Below are 12,671 nucleotides of genomic sequence, written 5' to 3'. Positions count from 1 at the left end.
TTAAAGGCGAGAATGATTTTGTGGCTGAATTTAGGAGGAATGAGTTTTCCTTCAACCTGCAGAAATCCTCAGCCCGTCTGAGCGACTCAGCTGTGTACTTCTGTGCTGTGAGTGACACAGTGCCTGAGACTGCAGGGGAGCCGAGCACAAACCACTCATGGCCGTGGAGGTTTTGGAGACTTAAGATCTCTTCCTGTGCTATTTTTAAAGTTCCGTTGCCATATGACAGCAAATGAGGCAAAGAGAGAGGAGCAGACCCAAGTACTTTGATAGAATTTTATAAATTTATGTTTGGTAAACTATTGCAGAAGCTTTTTCCTTTTTATAGGAACTGCATCATAATGAATACTATTCTAGTGTTCTCTTCACATAACTATCATAATGTAGGGAAGAAGCAAGAGAATTAAAAATGTTAATCAAGCCACAGTCAGAGACTATAGTATGCCGATCAGCCCTGCAGCCAGGCCAGGAGGACCCCTTTGGAAAGAAGGAAGATTTCTCCTGGGATTGCTAACAACCCATGAAGGAGAAATGGGATCCAAGAGTCATTCCCTACAGCTGAAACCATGGGGAAGCTATGGATTAAAGACTAGGAACTGCCAGCAGGCCTTCCACTCTACATAGTCTCACCTTTTCATGCCAGGTTCTCTTCCCCTTCCTCACTGTATGTCCATAGCAAAGGAAATGAGAACTAAAGAATGACATACAAACTGAATTCTTTGAACTCTCAGAGTCCCTCTCAGTGCCTTTACTCTATCTGTTACTGTCCCTCACACACTCTGCCTCTGAGAGGAGACCATAGTCTGTCTTTGGAGGGTTACCTGTTTTTAATAAACTTTCCTTTTCACTCTAACTTTGTGTGTTGTTGAGCACTTTCCACCTTCTCTGCCAAAGGACCCTCTTCTCTCTGTGCATGGCTTGACTTCCCCCAATCAACCTGGAGAAATTTGCCCCATCTGCATCAATCAGATGCTCAAGATCTTGTTTTGAGGTTGACTGCTTTAAGGGATTGACTCTCAGTTTTTATTTATCATTGTATCTCTCTATCAAGCCTGAAAACAAAAGCCGAATTCATATTCTTTCTCTGTAAGTTTGCCTCCATGCCCACTTGGTCGTCTACAGACAATGTTCTTGGAATATTTTCCCTGGGTCTCACTGTACCAGTTATAATGTGTCAGTGTATTTTGTCTGAGTTCAACTACGTGTGATCAGGAGGGATTCTGAAAAATTATTGACAAACTATAGGAGATTGATTAGATTTGTGATGAGCTTTGCAGAGTGTCACAGTCATAATCATTTTGGCAGCTACTTAAGAATAGTGTAGAGAGAAGACTTTTTCTCAGTTATAAAAGTAGCTTCCTATTCTTGCCATATCTTATATCAAGAAATCTTTTGCAGAAATTTGTGAGTATTATTCCTTTTGCTACTTTCGTCCAGGCATTGATATTTTTTTAAATATTTCTCCTCCTCTCCTCCTCCTCCTCCTCCTCCTCCTCCTCCTCCTCCTCCTCCTCCTCCTTCTTCTTCTTCTTCTTCTTCTTCTTTTGGTATAATTTCACTCTCGGAATACTAGAGATGGATTCTAGTATGTTGTTAACATTATCTTAATTAATCACGTAGTATGTTCAGCATGGCTAAACTCTGCTGTTAATATTGATAGGAATTGCGGTGAATACTTGGGGGTGGGGGTAGTCACTGGATCCAGCATAAATTTATGACCCAGTATAAACTTTTTTTTTTGTCTGCGATGGAAAAACTGTATAAGAAGTTGTTATGGTTTTTGTGTTCTTGAATATTTGGAGAGTAACAACTATTTTGGAGAAAGAAGAGGAGGAGGAGGAGGAGGGAGCTTTTAGTTGCTACTTGGGTTTCATTGTAATGCATAAGAAGATAGGTGCGTAGGAGCCCTTATAATGTAGAGAGAATAATTAGACTGTGATCAATGGGACATTTTAGCCACATGGCAAGTCAGAAGATGAACAATATTTTCAGGGCATTCTGATATGGTTATAGGTAATACATGTGTTGGAATGATTATTAGAAGGGTATAAAGAAGTAAATGGGGTGTTCGAAATATAGAATTAAGAAGAAATGTGTGCTCATTTAATGTCTGTTTCTCTCCCTCCCTGCCTCCCCATATTTGGGCTACAGTCTCTTCTTCCTCTATTTTCAGGTGACTCGCTGTCATTGTTTCAGCTATATTACCCAAAGGGACTTTGATGTGCAGTGTATGCAGTATGAGGAAGAGATCTATCATTCTCTTTTGAGTATGGACTCATGCTGCGTGTTCAAAAGAAATTCAACACCATGCAGCTGGGAGATCATATACCCACCTCTCAACCCTAACTCTGCCTGAGAAATCAAAGGAGTCTTCCTACTTCAACCAACCTTCCTTCCTTCCTTCCTTTCTTCCTTCCTTCCTTCCTTCCTTCCCTCCTTCTTTCTCTTTTCTTTTCCACTTTCTTTCCTTTTTTATTGATAGTTCATGATTTACATAATTATATAATTTTTATGAGAAAATTCGTATAATAAAGAATTTGTATGAATAAACAGGAAATCATGAGGAGGAGATCTATCATTCTCTTTTGAGTATGGACTCATTCTCTTTTGAGTATGGACTTTATTTTATCAAGTAAATTAATAATTCTCATGTGATTAACTAGTCTTCCTACACACCCCACCACTGAGAATCAGCTGGCCTAATTGAAAGGTGGAATAGCTTACTGGACACTGAGTTCCAGTCCTGTTGGGAGACAATCCTCTGCTTTGCTTAACAGGATTCAGCACGTGCTTTGAATCCGAGACCCTCATATGTTACTGTGTCCCACATGGCCACAGTACATGAGTCCAGGAATCTAAAGGTGGATGTGGAATTGGCTCCTCTCACTATTATTATGATTACTAATGCACTAATGGACTTTTGAATTCCCACCCTGACAACTTTATGCTGCATTGATTTTGAAGTTTTAGTTCCTATGTTAAGGGTGGAAAATCTTCAAAGTGAGCCGACTTGCTAAGTCAGCTACAGGGAAGAAATATCTTTAGATACCAGAAGTTGTCCTACTTGCTTGGGTGTGAGTTTAGGAAATGTATTGTATAGGATATGAAGATGGCCAGGGTCTGCTTCTGTAATCTGCTCACTTATTAACCAGAGCGTAGTGTGAGGTGATGTATTTGTATTGCGTTAATGGTCTATTTCTGTTTTCTGTAAACTGCTTACTCGTTTAATGTAGTTTTTGGCTTTGTGAGCTGCCTCTTTTGAAATCGTAAGAGTGAAGACTTCCCCGTAAATCAGTAACAAAGAGGTGATTCCTTGAGACACCAAAATCCCAGGAAGAGGCACAACATTCCAAGATACAGATAACAAGACTGTCTACCAGGCTATGTTTGATCTAGCAATTCCCCAGATCCATTTATCTTTGTAAAGGACATTAACGGTTAACTTCTGCTTTCTGTAATTTCCTTACTCTCTCTTTGTTCTAAAATGTAGTCCGAGGCTTTATAAAACTGCCTCAAACAAAGACCTGGGGCTGATTCTCTTGTGGGGAGAGAGAGTCACCCGGCCGGCTAATAAAGACTCATAATTCATCTCGATTGGCTCCATGGGTCTCTAATTTGATCGCACCACAACACCTAAGGGAAGAATTGTTTACCTGGGACAAAAATGGCTCCACTTAATGGACCCAGAGACTACCTTCTGGATATTTTGTGTTCCTTAGCCATCGAACCAACATGGAAGAAAAACGATCTGTGTGATTGATCCTGAGTAACAGGAAGATATTATGTTGCTTATACACAATGAAAGTAAGGAATACTATGTTTGGAGCCTCTTACTCTTTTTATGGCCCATGGTAAAAGCTAATGGAAAAGTGAAGAACTCGAAAACGAAACAGTACAATGGAGGATGCAGATCTTTCTGGAATGAAGGTTTGGGTTACTCAACCAGGCAAAGATCCCAGACCAACCAAGGTTTTAGCTGAAGGCAGGGGAAATACGAAGCAGAAATGGGTGAAGGAGGCCATAGATACGACTTACAGCCTCATGACCAATTATAGAAACAAAGACTGTATGTAGCACTTTTGTGTATTTTCTATTTGCTTGTTTTATATATGTGTGCGTGTGCTTATTTGTATATGCAAAAAACACTTTCTTCTTCCCACTTTTATTTTTTTATTCAAGTGATGGAAAATTAACTTTACAAGGTAATCTACAGATAACAGAATTTTCAGAGTGTCTTTGAATTTGAAGCATCATTAATATAATCAGTGATGGCATGATTGCAACTGTGCATTTTGTCCTTTTTGGAAAATGGTGAGATATTTTTCAGCCGTAAGAAGGGTAGCTGTATCTCGAAGGAGGTGGAAATACAGAGCTGTTTTATTGCTATATGTGGTTCAAATGTATGTAGAGGTTGCATGTAGAATGAGTAGCCAAAGGTGAGCAATGCTTTATTGGCTCTTAGCTCCAAATGCAACTTTCATTGGTTTTGTGAAAGTAGACAAGGGCGCAATGCTCAGCTTTGTCAGTAGAGAGTACAAGAAGGAAAGGTTTTTCTCCCTGGTTTGTTTTTACCCCCTTAAGAGGATCCTGCAGCACAGGAGGCTACTGCCCTGAGCAGCTCCCATAGCGCACCTGCACCGGGTTCCTGCCATGCAGCGGTCACCAGCACCCTGAGGACAGTAGCTTCTCCTAGAGTTTCCATTTTCAGGTGATTGTGTAGAAGAGGTGCCTCCAGTGAAATGCTTACCTGTGAACCTCTTTTTAGTGCACCCCAGAGGATGGTTTTCTGTCAAGTTCTAGAAGGTAGAATTCTGGCAAGTTTCACTGGCAGAAGAATGGACCTCTCTGCCATCCAGTGAGCCACAGCTGTGTCTTCTCCAACCAGGTCTGGAGCTGAGCTCTGGAATGGGGTCTGGTTATGCTCCTCCTGTGTTCCATTCCAGCTGTGGGAATCATGGCTACACATAGCACCTGCTGTCCCTGCAGGCATCTTCTTTCTTCTCGTTAGGCATTCTGCTGTTAATCAAAGACTCTGTAATAGTCAGTAATTCTTTATATTGAGCTTCCCCTGTTTAATTTACTGAGTAATTTCTCTGTCTCAATTGTACTGAATTTATTCCTTCACCAAAGAACTCAAGCAGCCAGAGAGCATCCCTATCTTTCCACCTCCAACTCTGTCTAAGAAGTGAAAGCAGATTTATTTATTTATTTATTTATTTATTTATTTATTTATTTATTTATTGTTTTTTATATATAAACTTTTAATAATACGTTTGTTTTGAGGAAGACGGGTATTATACAATGTACATTTAGATTTTTTACATTTGTGCTCATTTAATGGAAAATTTCATTATACCACAGAGATAGATTTTAATCAGCTTTGAAAGATATTTTAATTTAAACACGAACAAGCATCGTTGAAGTAAAAAGAGGTTCAAACCTGTAGAGCATTCTTCTAAGAGTTTATTTGAGTCAAACTGATGGCATGCCAGGGAGAAAGATTTAAAATGCTTCTGAGAATAAAAGTATTGCCATTACTTTTATGCATTTAAATTAAGAAGGGGACATAAGGAAGATACGTAAAGGTGAATGATTTTGAGGTGGGGTTTAGATTGCAGGATAGTTATGACCATTTGCTCTCTGGAGGGCAGTTATACCTTGAAGGAGGAGTCTGAAAAATAGGTATTTCGAAAGTGCTTTAATCTAAATGCAAGTATAGGGCTGGCTTAAGTCAAGGAGAAGCCTTTTAGTAAAGAAGTTGTATGCCTGGGGCATGACTACCTATCATAACCCGCCCAGTTATAAATTTATGATCAGATTAGTCCTGAGTTAATTATTCATAGGACTACCTTTTTTTTTTTTTTGTCCACAGTTTCTCTTTTTGAACGTAAGTCAATCTGAAGGATATATTGATGACTAACCTTTCGTTTGGATTGTAGGATCTCACAGCTCTAGGAAGTCTCAGTATTCTGATTGGCCATTGGAGATGAGGCAATACCGTGACCACGGGATCTGAGTTGAAGCTGAGTATTTCCCAGAAAGGGAAGGGCAGCTAAATGGAAGATAATCAGGTCTTATGGTTTTCCTTGTGAATAAAAGACTCTGGATCATTTCTATCCTGTGGACTGTCATGATTTCAGTTTTGCCTACTGTATCTGTATCTTTGTGTCTCTGCAATTTAGTAAAACATGACATAAGCCATGAAAAGAGTTTTACCACTTATCAAAGACATGTTCAGTAACCATAAACAGTTGGACTACATAGAGAAAGCCAAAGATGAAATATAACACTTCTTATGACTAATGTCATTAGCAGACAGGTAAGGGCAATTAAACAAAATGGATTTTGAGTTCAGTATTAATTGGGAGGTATACAGGCCTTGTCGACATCTTGGAATAGCTGTCTCTCTCTGACATCATCATCTTCTCATCTTCTTTGATGTCGATTGTAGGTAAAGGCAAGTGTCAGAGACAGGGGTAGATGTCCATTTGTGATTAGGTGCTGATAAGGTCCCTTTCAATGGAGTTGGAGAATGTTCTTTATCTGATGTCCTTTCAAAAAACATTATCTAAAGTTTTTGTCTCCTGGGAGCTCACTGTGAAAGGAAGTGGTGACCAAGCTGGCATTTTCTTGAAGTGACTCTCTCAAACCTTGGCAATAGTGTAAGATGTCTCCTTTCAACAATGTCAGCTCATAAGCTCCTTCGTCTAAGTTCAGCTTAAATGCAATATGATACATGATAGAATGTAAAAACACCAAAAAATGAGGTATGCCAGGGAGCCAGGAGAATAAATCCAAGCGGCCATCTTGCGTTTACTATAGCCCTGACTATTCATTTAATTTACAGAAGTTTTCCATCATTTATTCTGCAATCTTTTCATGCAATTAAACATTAAAAGACAATACCTTCAAAGTGTTCTGGGGCCTTTCTGGAATACCACAGACTTATTCCCTCACATATTGATATTTGGGCTCTTCAAACCTCAATTTCTAATGAAAACTAAGAAACAAGCATTTATCATTCTTCAGCTTGGCAGATTTATGAAGATATGTCATAATCTCTAGGAAGTAGGCTCTTTTCTTGGCACATATATTTAAGATATTTTATAAGCTCTGAAACCAACTAACTTAAGCTAACTTTTATTTACTAAGGATTAATCTTCGATCTTGTGCACCTGATCTAAGGCATTTGAAATAGTTTCTATTTCTGAGAATTTTAGAGTACCCAATCTGTAGAAGCACTTGTGGTTAAATTAATTTTAACGGTACTATCCAGAGGTAGGAGAATTATCCTACATTTACAACATACATATATAGTCATGCACAGACAGACATGGACAGAGAATAGTGGAATCCAAATTTTGTTTTGGAGGCCTTTTACAGGTCATATGTGTCCTTGACAAGTCAAGTTCCAAAAGACTTTCCCCCATTTAAAATGACAGACATTTTTAACACGTGAAAGAATTTGATTGACTTCTAAATGACACCATAGGTTGATCCATTTTTCTAAATGCTCTTTTTGAAACTTTGAGACCAAGTACATATGCTTCCCACTTTTTGGCCTAATTTTACAGCCAGGTTTTTCTAATAGTGTGTAAAAGATTAACTTAGAGGTATTACAAAGTCCTCATCTCGGCTATTTTAACACTGATTGGAGGCTGACTGTCGTGGGGCTTGTTGGCCTCGGAGACACTATTTTTCATGCTAACTTTGAGATCTGTAGAGTCTGAACAAAGTTCTAGGGAAAACCACTCTTTAAAGGCACGTGTCCAAATGACCCAAATGCAGTGGATATTCTCATAGGATTGCTTTAGGCCCTGGAAGTTATTCTTCCTCAGGCAAACACACAAAGATTTTTAATCACCTAAGAATACCTGAACAAGAGCCAGCGAGAGTTTACCAGATGCTGGAAGAACCTTGACACTTTCTAGGCATAGGACCCTCTCTCTCAGAGTGATCCAATTTCAGGGCATCCTGCCCTTCTTTTGGGGCTCGTGCCGGCTTCTCTGGGATTGTCTGTGTTATGGCACTGGACAGCTCCAGGAGTCCATCTCTGCTATTTAGGATTTGGGGATCTCAACCATTATCATACTCCATTGGCTACTCAAGTTGGGGAAGCAAGTGTCCTTTTCTTTGAGAGCTAGAGAGTTCAGCCTGCCATTGAACCAGCACAGATTTTATTCAGACTCTCATTAATGAATCTAAAAGTCAAAACTAAAGTAACAAGCCATTTTGTTTTCTTTCTCTGGGTTCTCTCAACCCTTATCCACCTTGAGATTTTCTAGGAACAGATCAAAAGCATCACTTGCTATTGAAATCAAAGAGGCTCGGGATTCCAAGAAAAGTTCACCTGATTCAGAGTGGGAGCCCCACTTGTGCTTGTACCCAGCACTAGATCCAAGTCTGCCGGGTGGTCTTGTGTGGTCTTCATCAAAATCCTGCCATGTACACCCAGTACATGTTGATGTTAGATGTTCCAACCTGTAAAGAAGTTTTATGAGGTTATTTGGGTCAAACTGATGGCATATAGCAGGGAGCAAAATCTAAAGCACAGACCACTCGTTTATTCATTTATTTATGCCTTGAAGAAATATTTTTTGGCCACCTGCTAAGGGTCCAATATTGTTGCAGGTGTGGAAATACAGTGGTGAAAAAGAGTTTCGGTGTCATCCCACATCCCTCCACTGGTTGTTAGATATATGTTCTTGATATTCTTCTGATTTTATCTTTAAAATCTCTTACATAATGTTTCTGTGAATCACAAGGAGGTTAAAAACGGATCAATAAGAGAAGTAGAATTGAATTCTCAGAAATGACATGGTATGGCGCTTCCAAGTCATTGAGCGTGCTGCGGAAAAAATAGGCTTATGAAAAGTACAAAGTATTCTTTCGCTTTTCAAAGGACCATTCTGACAGTTAACAGGTATTATTAATAAAATAAAACCAGAGGTGAGGAGAAAAGACTGTTGAGAGAACAGACTAACATTCCCATGAGTTTAGTTTAGCATCTTGCCCACAAGGGGGTGTATTTCCCTGACACATGCACACTTTCTGCTTAAACTCTCAGCTCACCTTCATACTCTCACTGTGACTTTGTTTCTTACACTTGAGAAGTGAAGACCCAAGGAGACCAGGTACTTTAAGAATGAATTCTTGTCCAGGATCAGTGATCGTGTTATTCTTAATGTTTGGTAAGTCAAATGGCACCTAAAGCTTGAAGTCTTTTCTCTCATTATATTGGAAATCTTTAACGATGATTTCTCTAAGAGTAAAGCCACAGAACTTGCTTGAGGTAACCAGAACCGTTACTGTTATTTTTATTTTTCAGGAAGAAGCAATGGAGACTCGGTGAATCAGGCACAAAGCCAAGTGACCCTCACAGAAGGGGCTTCCCTGACTGTGAACTGCTACTATGAAAGCTCATGGTATCCTACTCTTTTCTGGTATGTTCAGTATCCCGGAGAAGGTCCACGGGTCCTCCTGAAAGCTGCGAAGGACAATGAGAAGGGAAGTGACAAAGGTTTTGAAGCCACATACCGCAAAGAATCAAATTCTTTCCACTTGGAGAAAACCTCAGTCCGAGAGTCAGATTCAGCCATGTACTACTGTGCTCTGAGTGACACAGTGACAGAAACTGCAGGGGGAGCTGAGCACAAACTCTGAGCTGCAAGGGGGAGCCTGGATGCTTAGTGTCTGACCCATCAATTCACTCTGGTTTAGGGTCCAAGATATAGTCTACTATTTTTATTACCCTATACTCTCATTGTAATGAAAGTCATTCAAATGAACTCGAACAACTCAGCAGAGGAACGATAAGTAAACATGGCTTGTATGAGGTGCTTTAATGGTGAGAGTGAAGACAGAGTTTGTCAGCATAGTGTTTTAATCACAGCTGAAATGTGTGATTTTAAAATATAAAGTCTCAAGATGAAGGAAATGCTCTGTGTGTTCATCCTCACTTAAAATTCTAGCCTGTGACCTTGTTCCAGGTCATCCATGGATATGTTGTATTTGAACACAACGTCTGTAATAGATGGGGTTGCAAGTTCTCAATGTTTGATGAGCTGGGATAAAAAGGAATGATTTCTAGGGAAACATTTTCCCAAGAAAAAATAGATTCTTAAGGGAAGAAAGAAATACAAGAAAAGAAGGAGAAAGTGAGAATCTCACCTATGATCACGCATATGGAAAGAGAAGATGCAAATTGATTAGCTTTTTTTTCTTTTACTTATTTATTTATTTTTTTCTCTTTTAACCACCTATAGTACTGGTCTTCCTAGGTGGTCTCCCATCCAAGTAGTAACCATGTAGGGCTCTGCTTAGCTTCCGAGATCAGATGAGAATAGGCACATTCAGGGTGGCATGGCCATAGACCTGATCAGCTTTAACATAAGTATATGCCACAATCAAGGTAATGAGCATTTTCATATCCTCACAAGGTTTCTTTTGGGCTTTACAATCCGTTTCTCCCTCAGAAAACCATCATCTCTATGCTGCTCTAGATTACTTTGCATGAGTTTAGGTATACTATTTTATTGTTATTTTTCTGTTTGACCCATCTTTATTATTTTCCTCTCTTTTCTTTTCTTTTTTTTTTCTGATTGTTTAAGAATACCTGAATATTTCTTAACTTTCTATTTTATCTATTGACTTTTTTGGTATTTCTTTTTGTACTTTTTTGAGTGGTCGTTTTGGAGATTACAACATAAATGCCTACTATTCAGAGGCTACCGAGTGTTAATATTGTGCTATTTCACGTAAAGTGTTGAAACTCTGAATGTCTCTTTACTCACTGGTACTAGTTATGGTTGTTCATATATATTACATGAACATACATTGAAAACCCCACCATGAACAATTGTGTGCATTTTAAAAGTTGACCGAAGAATAAGAAGTTGTTTCTAGTTGTCGTTATCATTTCTGTTGTTCTTCCTTTGCTCCTGAAGAATCAGGTTTTCATCTGACACCAGGGAATGTACCTGAAATAATGCATTTCCCTTACCTTTCAAAAACTTCCTTTAGTATTTTTTCTAGAACAGTTTTGTGGCAACTGTGTTTCTTTAGTTGTCTTTGAACTGAAATGACTTTGCTTCACCTATGTTTTGGAAAGGTTTTCTACTGGATCTGCAATTTTGTATTTTTCTTTGCACTTTGTCTTATTGTGATTAATTAATTATATTTGTAAATGAGGTAACATTGGTTAATAATATTATATAAATTTCAGGCATATGATATTATCATTCGACATCCGTATACTCCGCAGTGTGCTCACCAGCCAAAGTCTAGTTTTCATGAGTCACTGTGCATGTACCCCCTTACACACTTTGCCCTTCTGTGATTTTCATTGCCCTTTGGTAACCACTCATCTGTTGTCTATATCTATGTGTTCATTTTTGTTTGGTTTGGTCATTTGTTTTTTATTTTCTGTTCCACGTGTGAGTGAAATCATATAACTTATGTCCTTTTTGTCTGACTTATTTCACTTAGCATAATACCCTCAAGGTCCATCCATATTGTTGCATAGGACAATATGTAATCTTTTTTATGGCTGCATAATATTCATTGTATATATACAGCATCTTCTACCCTTTGTTTGGTCAAAGGATACTCAGTTTGTTTCTGCATCTTGGTAAATATATTGCAATACACATATAAATGCACATGCCTTTTCCAATTCGTGCTTTTGCATTCTTTGACTAATTTCCCAGAAGTGGAATTGCTGGATCATACGCTAGCTCTAGTCTTAACTTTTTGAGGAATCTCCATAGTGTTTTTCACCGTGGCTACACCAATTTACAATTCCACTAACATTTTTGCACTTTAAAGATGTTGTTTCTCTGTTTTCATGTATTTTCACTGTGTCTGTGCTTTGTGATGAGAAGTGAATTGGGTTTAAATCAATTGCTCCCCAGGATAATACATTGTTTTCTTTACTAGCTGCTCCCACTCTCCATCTCTCTACTGTTTCTCTCTATATATATATTCTTGAATACATATATATGCATATGTTTTTTCTAGCCAATACATTTGTGTATATTATATATTACATTATTATCTAAACTTTGGCTGTCAGAAATTTAATTATGATGTATTTAGGTATAATTTGATTTGATGATTTTCCTCTTTGGAGTTTGCGGAGATTCTTGAATTTGTCTTTCTGTCTTTCATTAAATTTGTCAACGTTTTGGCCATTCTTTCTTCAAATATGTTTTATGCTCTAATTTCTTCCTATTTTTTTTTTCCTTCTGGGATTCTAATTTGGACTTTTTGATGTATTGCCAGAAATTTCCGGGGCTCTGTCCATTTCCTGTTTCAATATTTTTTTTGGAAGTAAGTTTTATCAGGGTTTCTTGACTTTGACACTATTAACATTTGAGCCAAATAATTTTTTTTTTTTTTTTTTTTTTAGTGGGAGACTGTCCAGTAAATTGTAGGATTTTTAAAAGTACTTGTGATCTCTACTCATTATAGGTTCCAGTAGTACTCTATCCTCAAGTTGTGACAAACAAAATTTTCCAGATTTTCCAAATGACACCTTGTGGGAGGCAAAGTCATCTTCGATTGGTAATCGCTGAGTTAGATAATTCATATAGATCTCTTTTCAAGTTCACTTACTGTCTTTTCTGTCATTTTTATTCTGCAATTGGGCCCTTACTGTGAGATTTTATTTC

The 12,671-nt window shown here is 38.3% G+C and overlaps 1 gene segment (V, D, J or C); it reads left to right on the top strand.

The window, feature by feature from the left end:
* Positions 1-9,093: 9,093 nt before the first annotated feature.
* Positions 9,094-9,976, top strand: LOC107521124. The segment is given in 2 exon segments: positions 9,094-9,191; positions 9,329-9,976. Coding segments are annotated over 2 exon segments (381 nt in total).
* The last annotated feature ends 2,695 nt before the right edge of the window (positions 9,977-12,671 follow it).

Source organism: Rousettus aegyptiacus, unplaced genomic scaffold (genome assembly GCF_014176215.1).
Source record: "Rousettus aegyptiacus isolate mRouAeg1 unplaced genomic scaffold, mRouAeg1.p scaffold_m13_p_3, whole genome shotgun sequence".
NCBI classification, from domain to species: domain Eukaryota; kingdom Metazoa; phylum Chordata; class Mammalia; order Chiroptera; family Pteropodidae; genus Rousettus; species Rousettus aegyptiacus.
The sequence above is the reverse complement of the archived record's forward strand: the minus strand, read 5'-3'. Positions and strand labels throughout refer to the sequence as shown.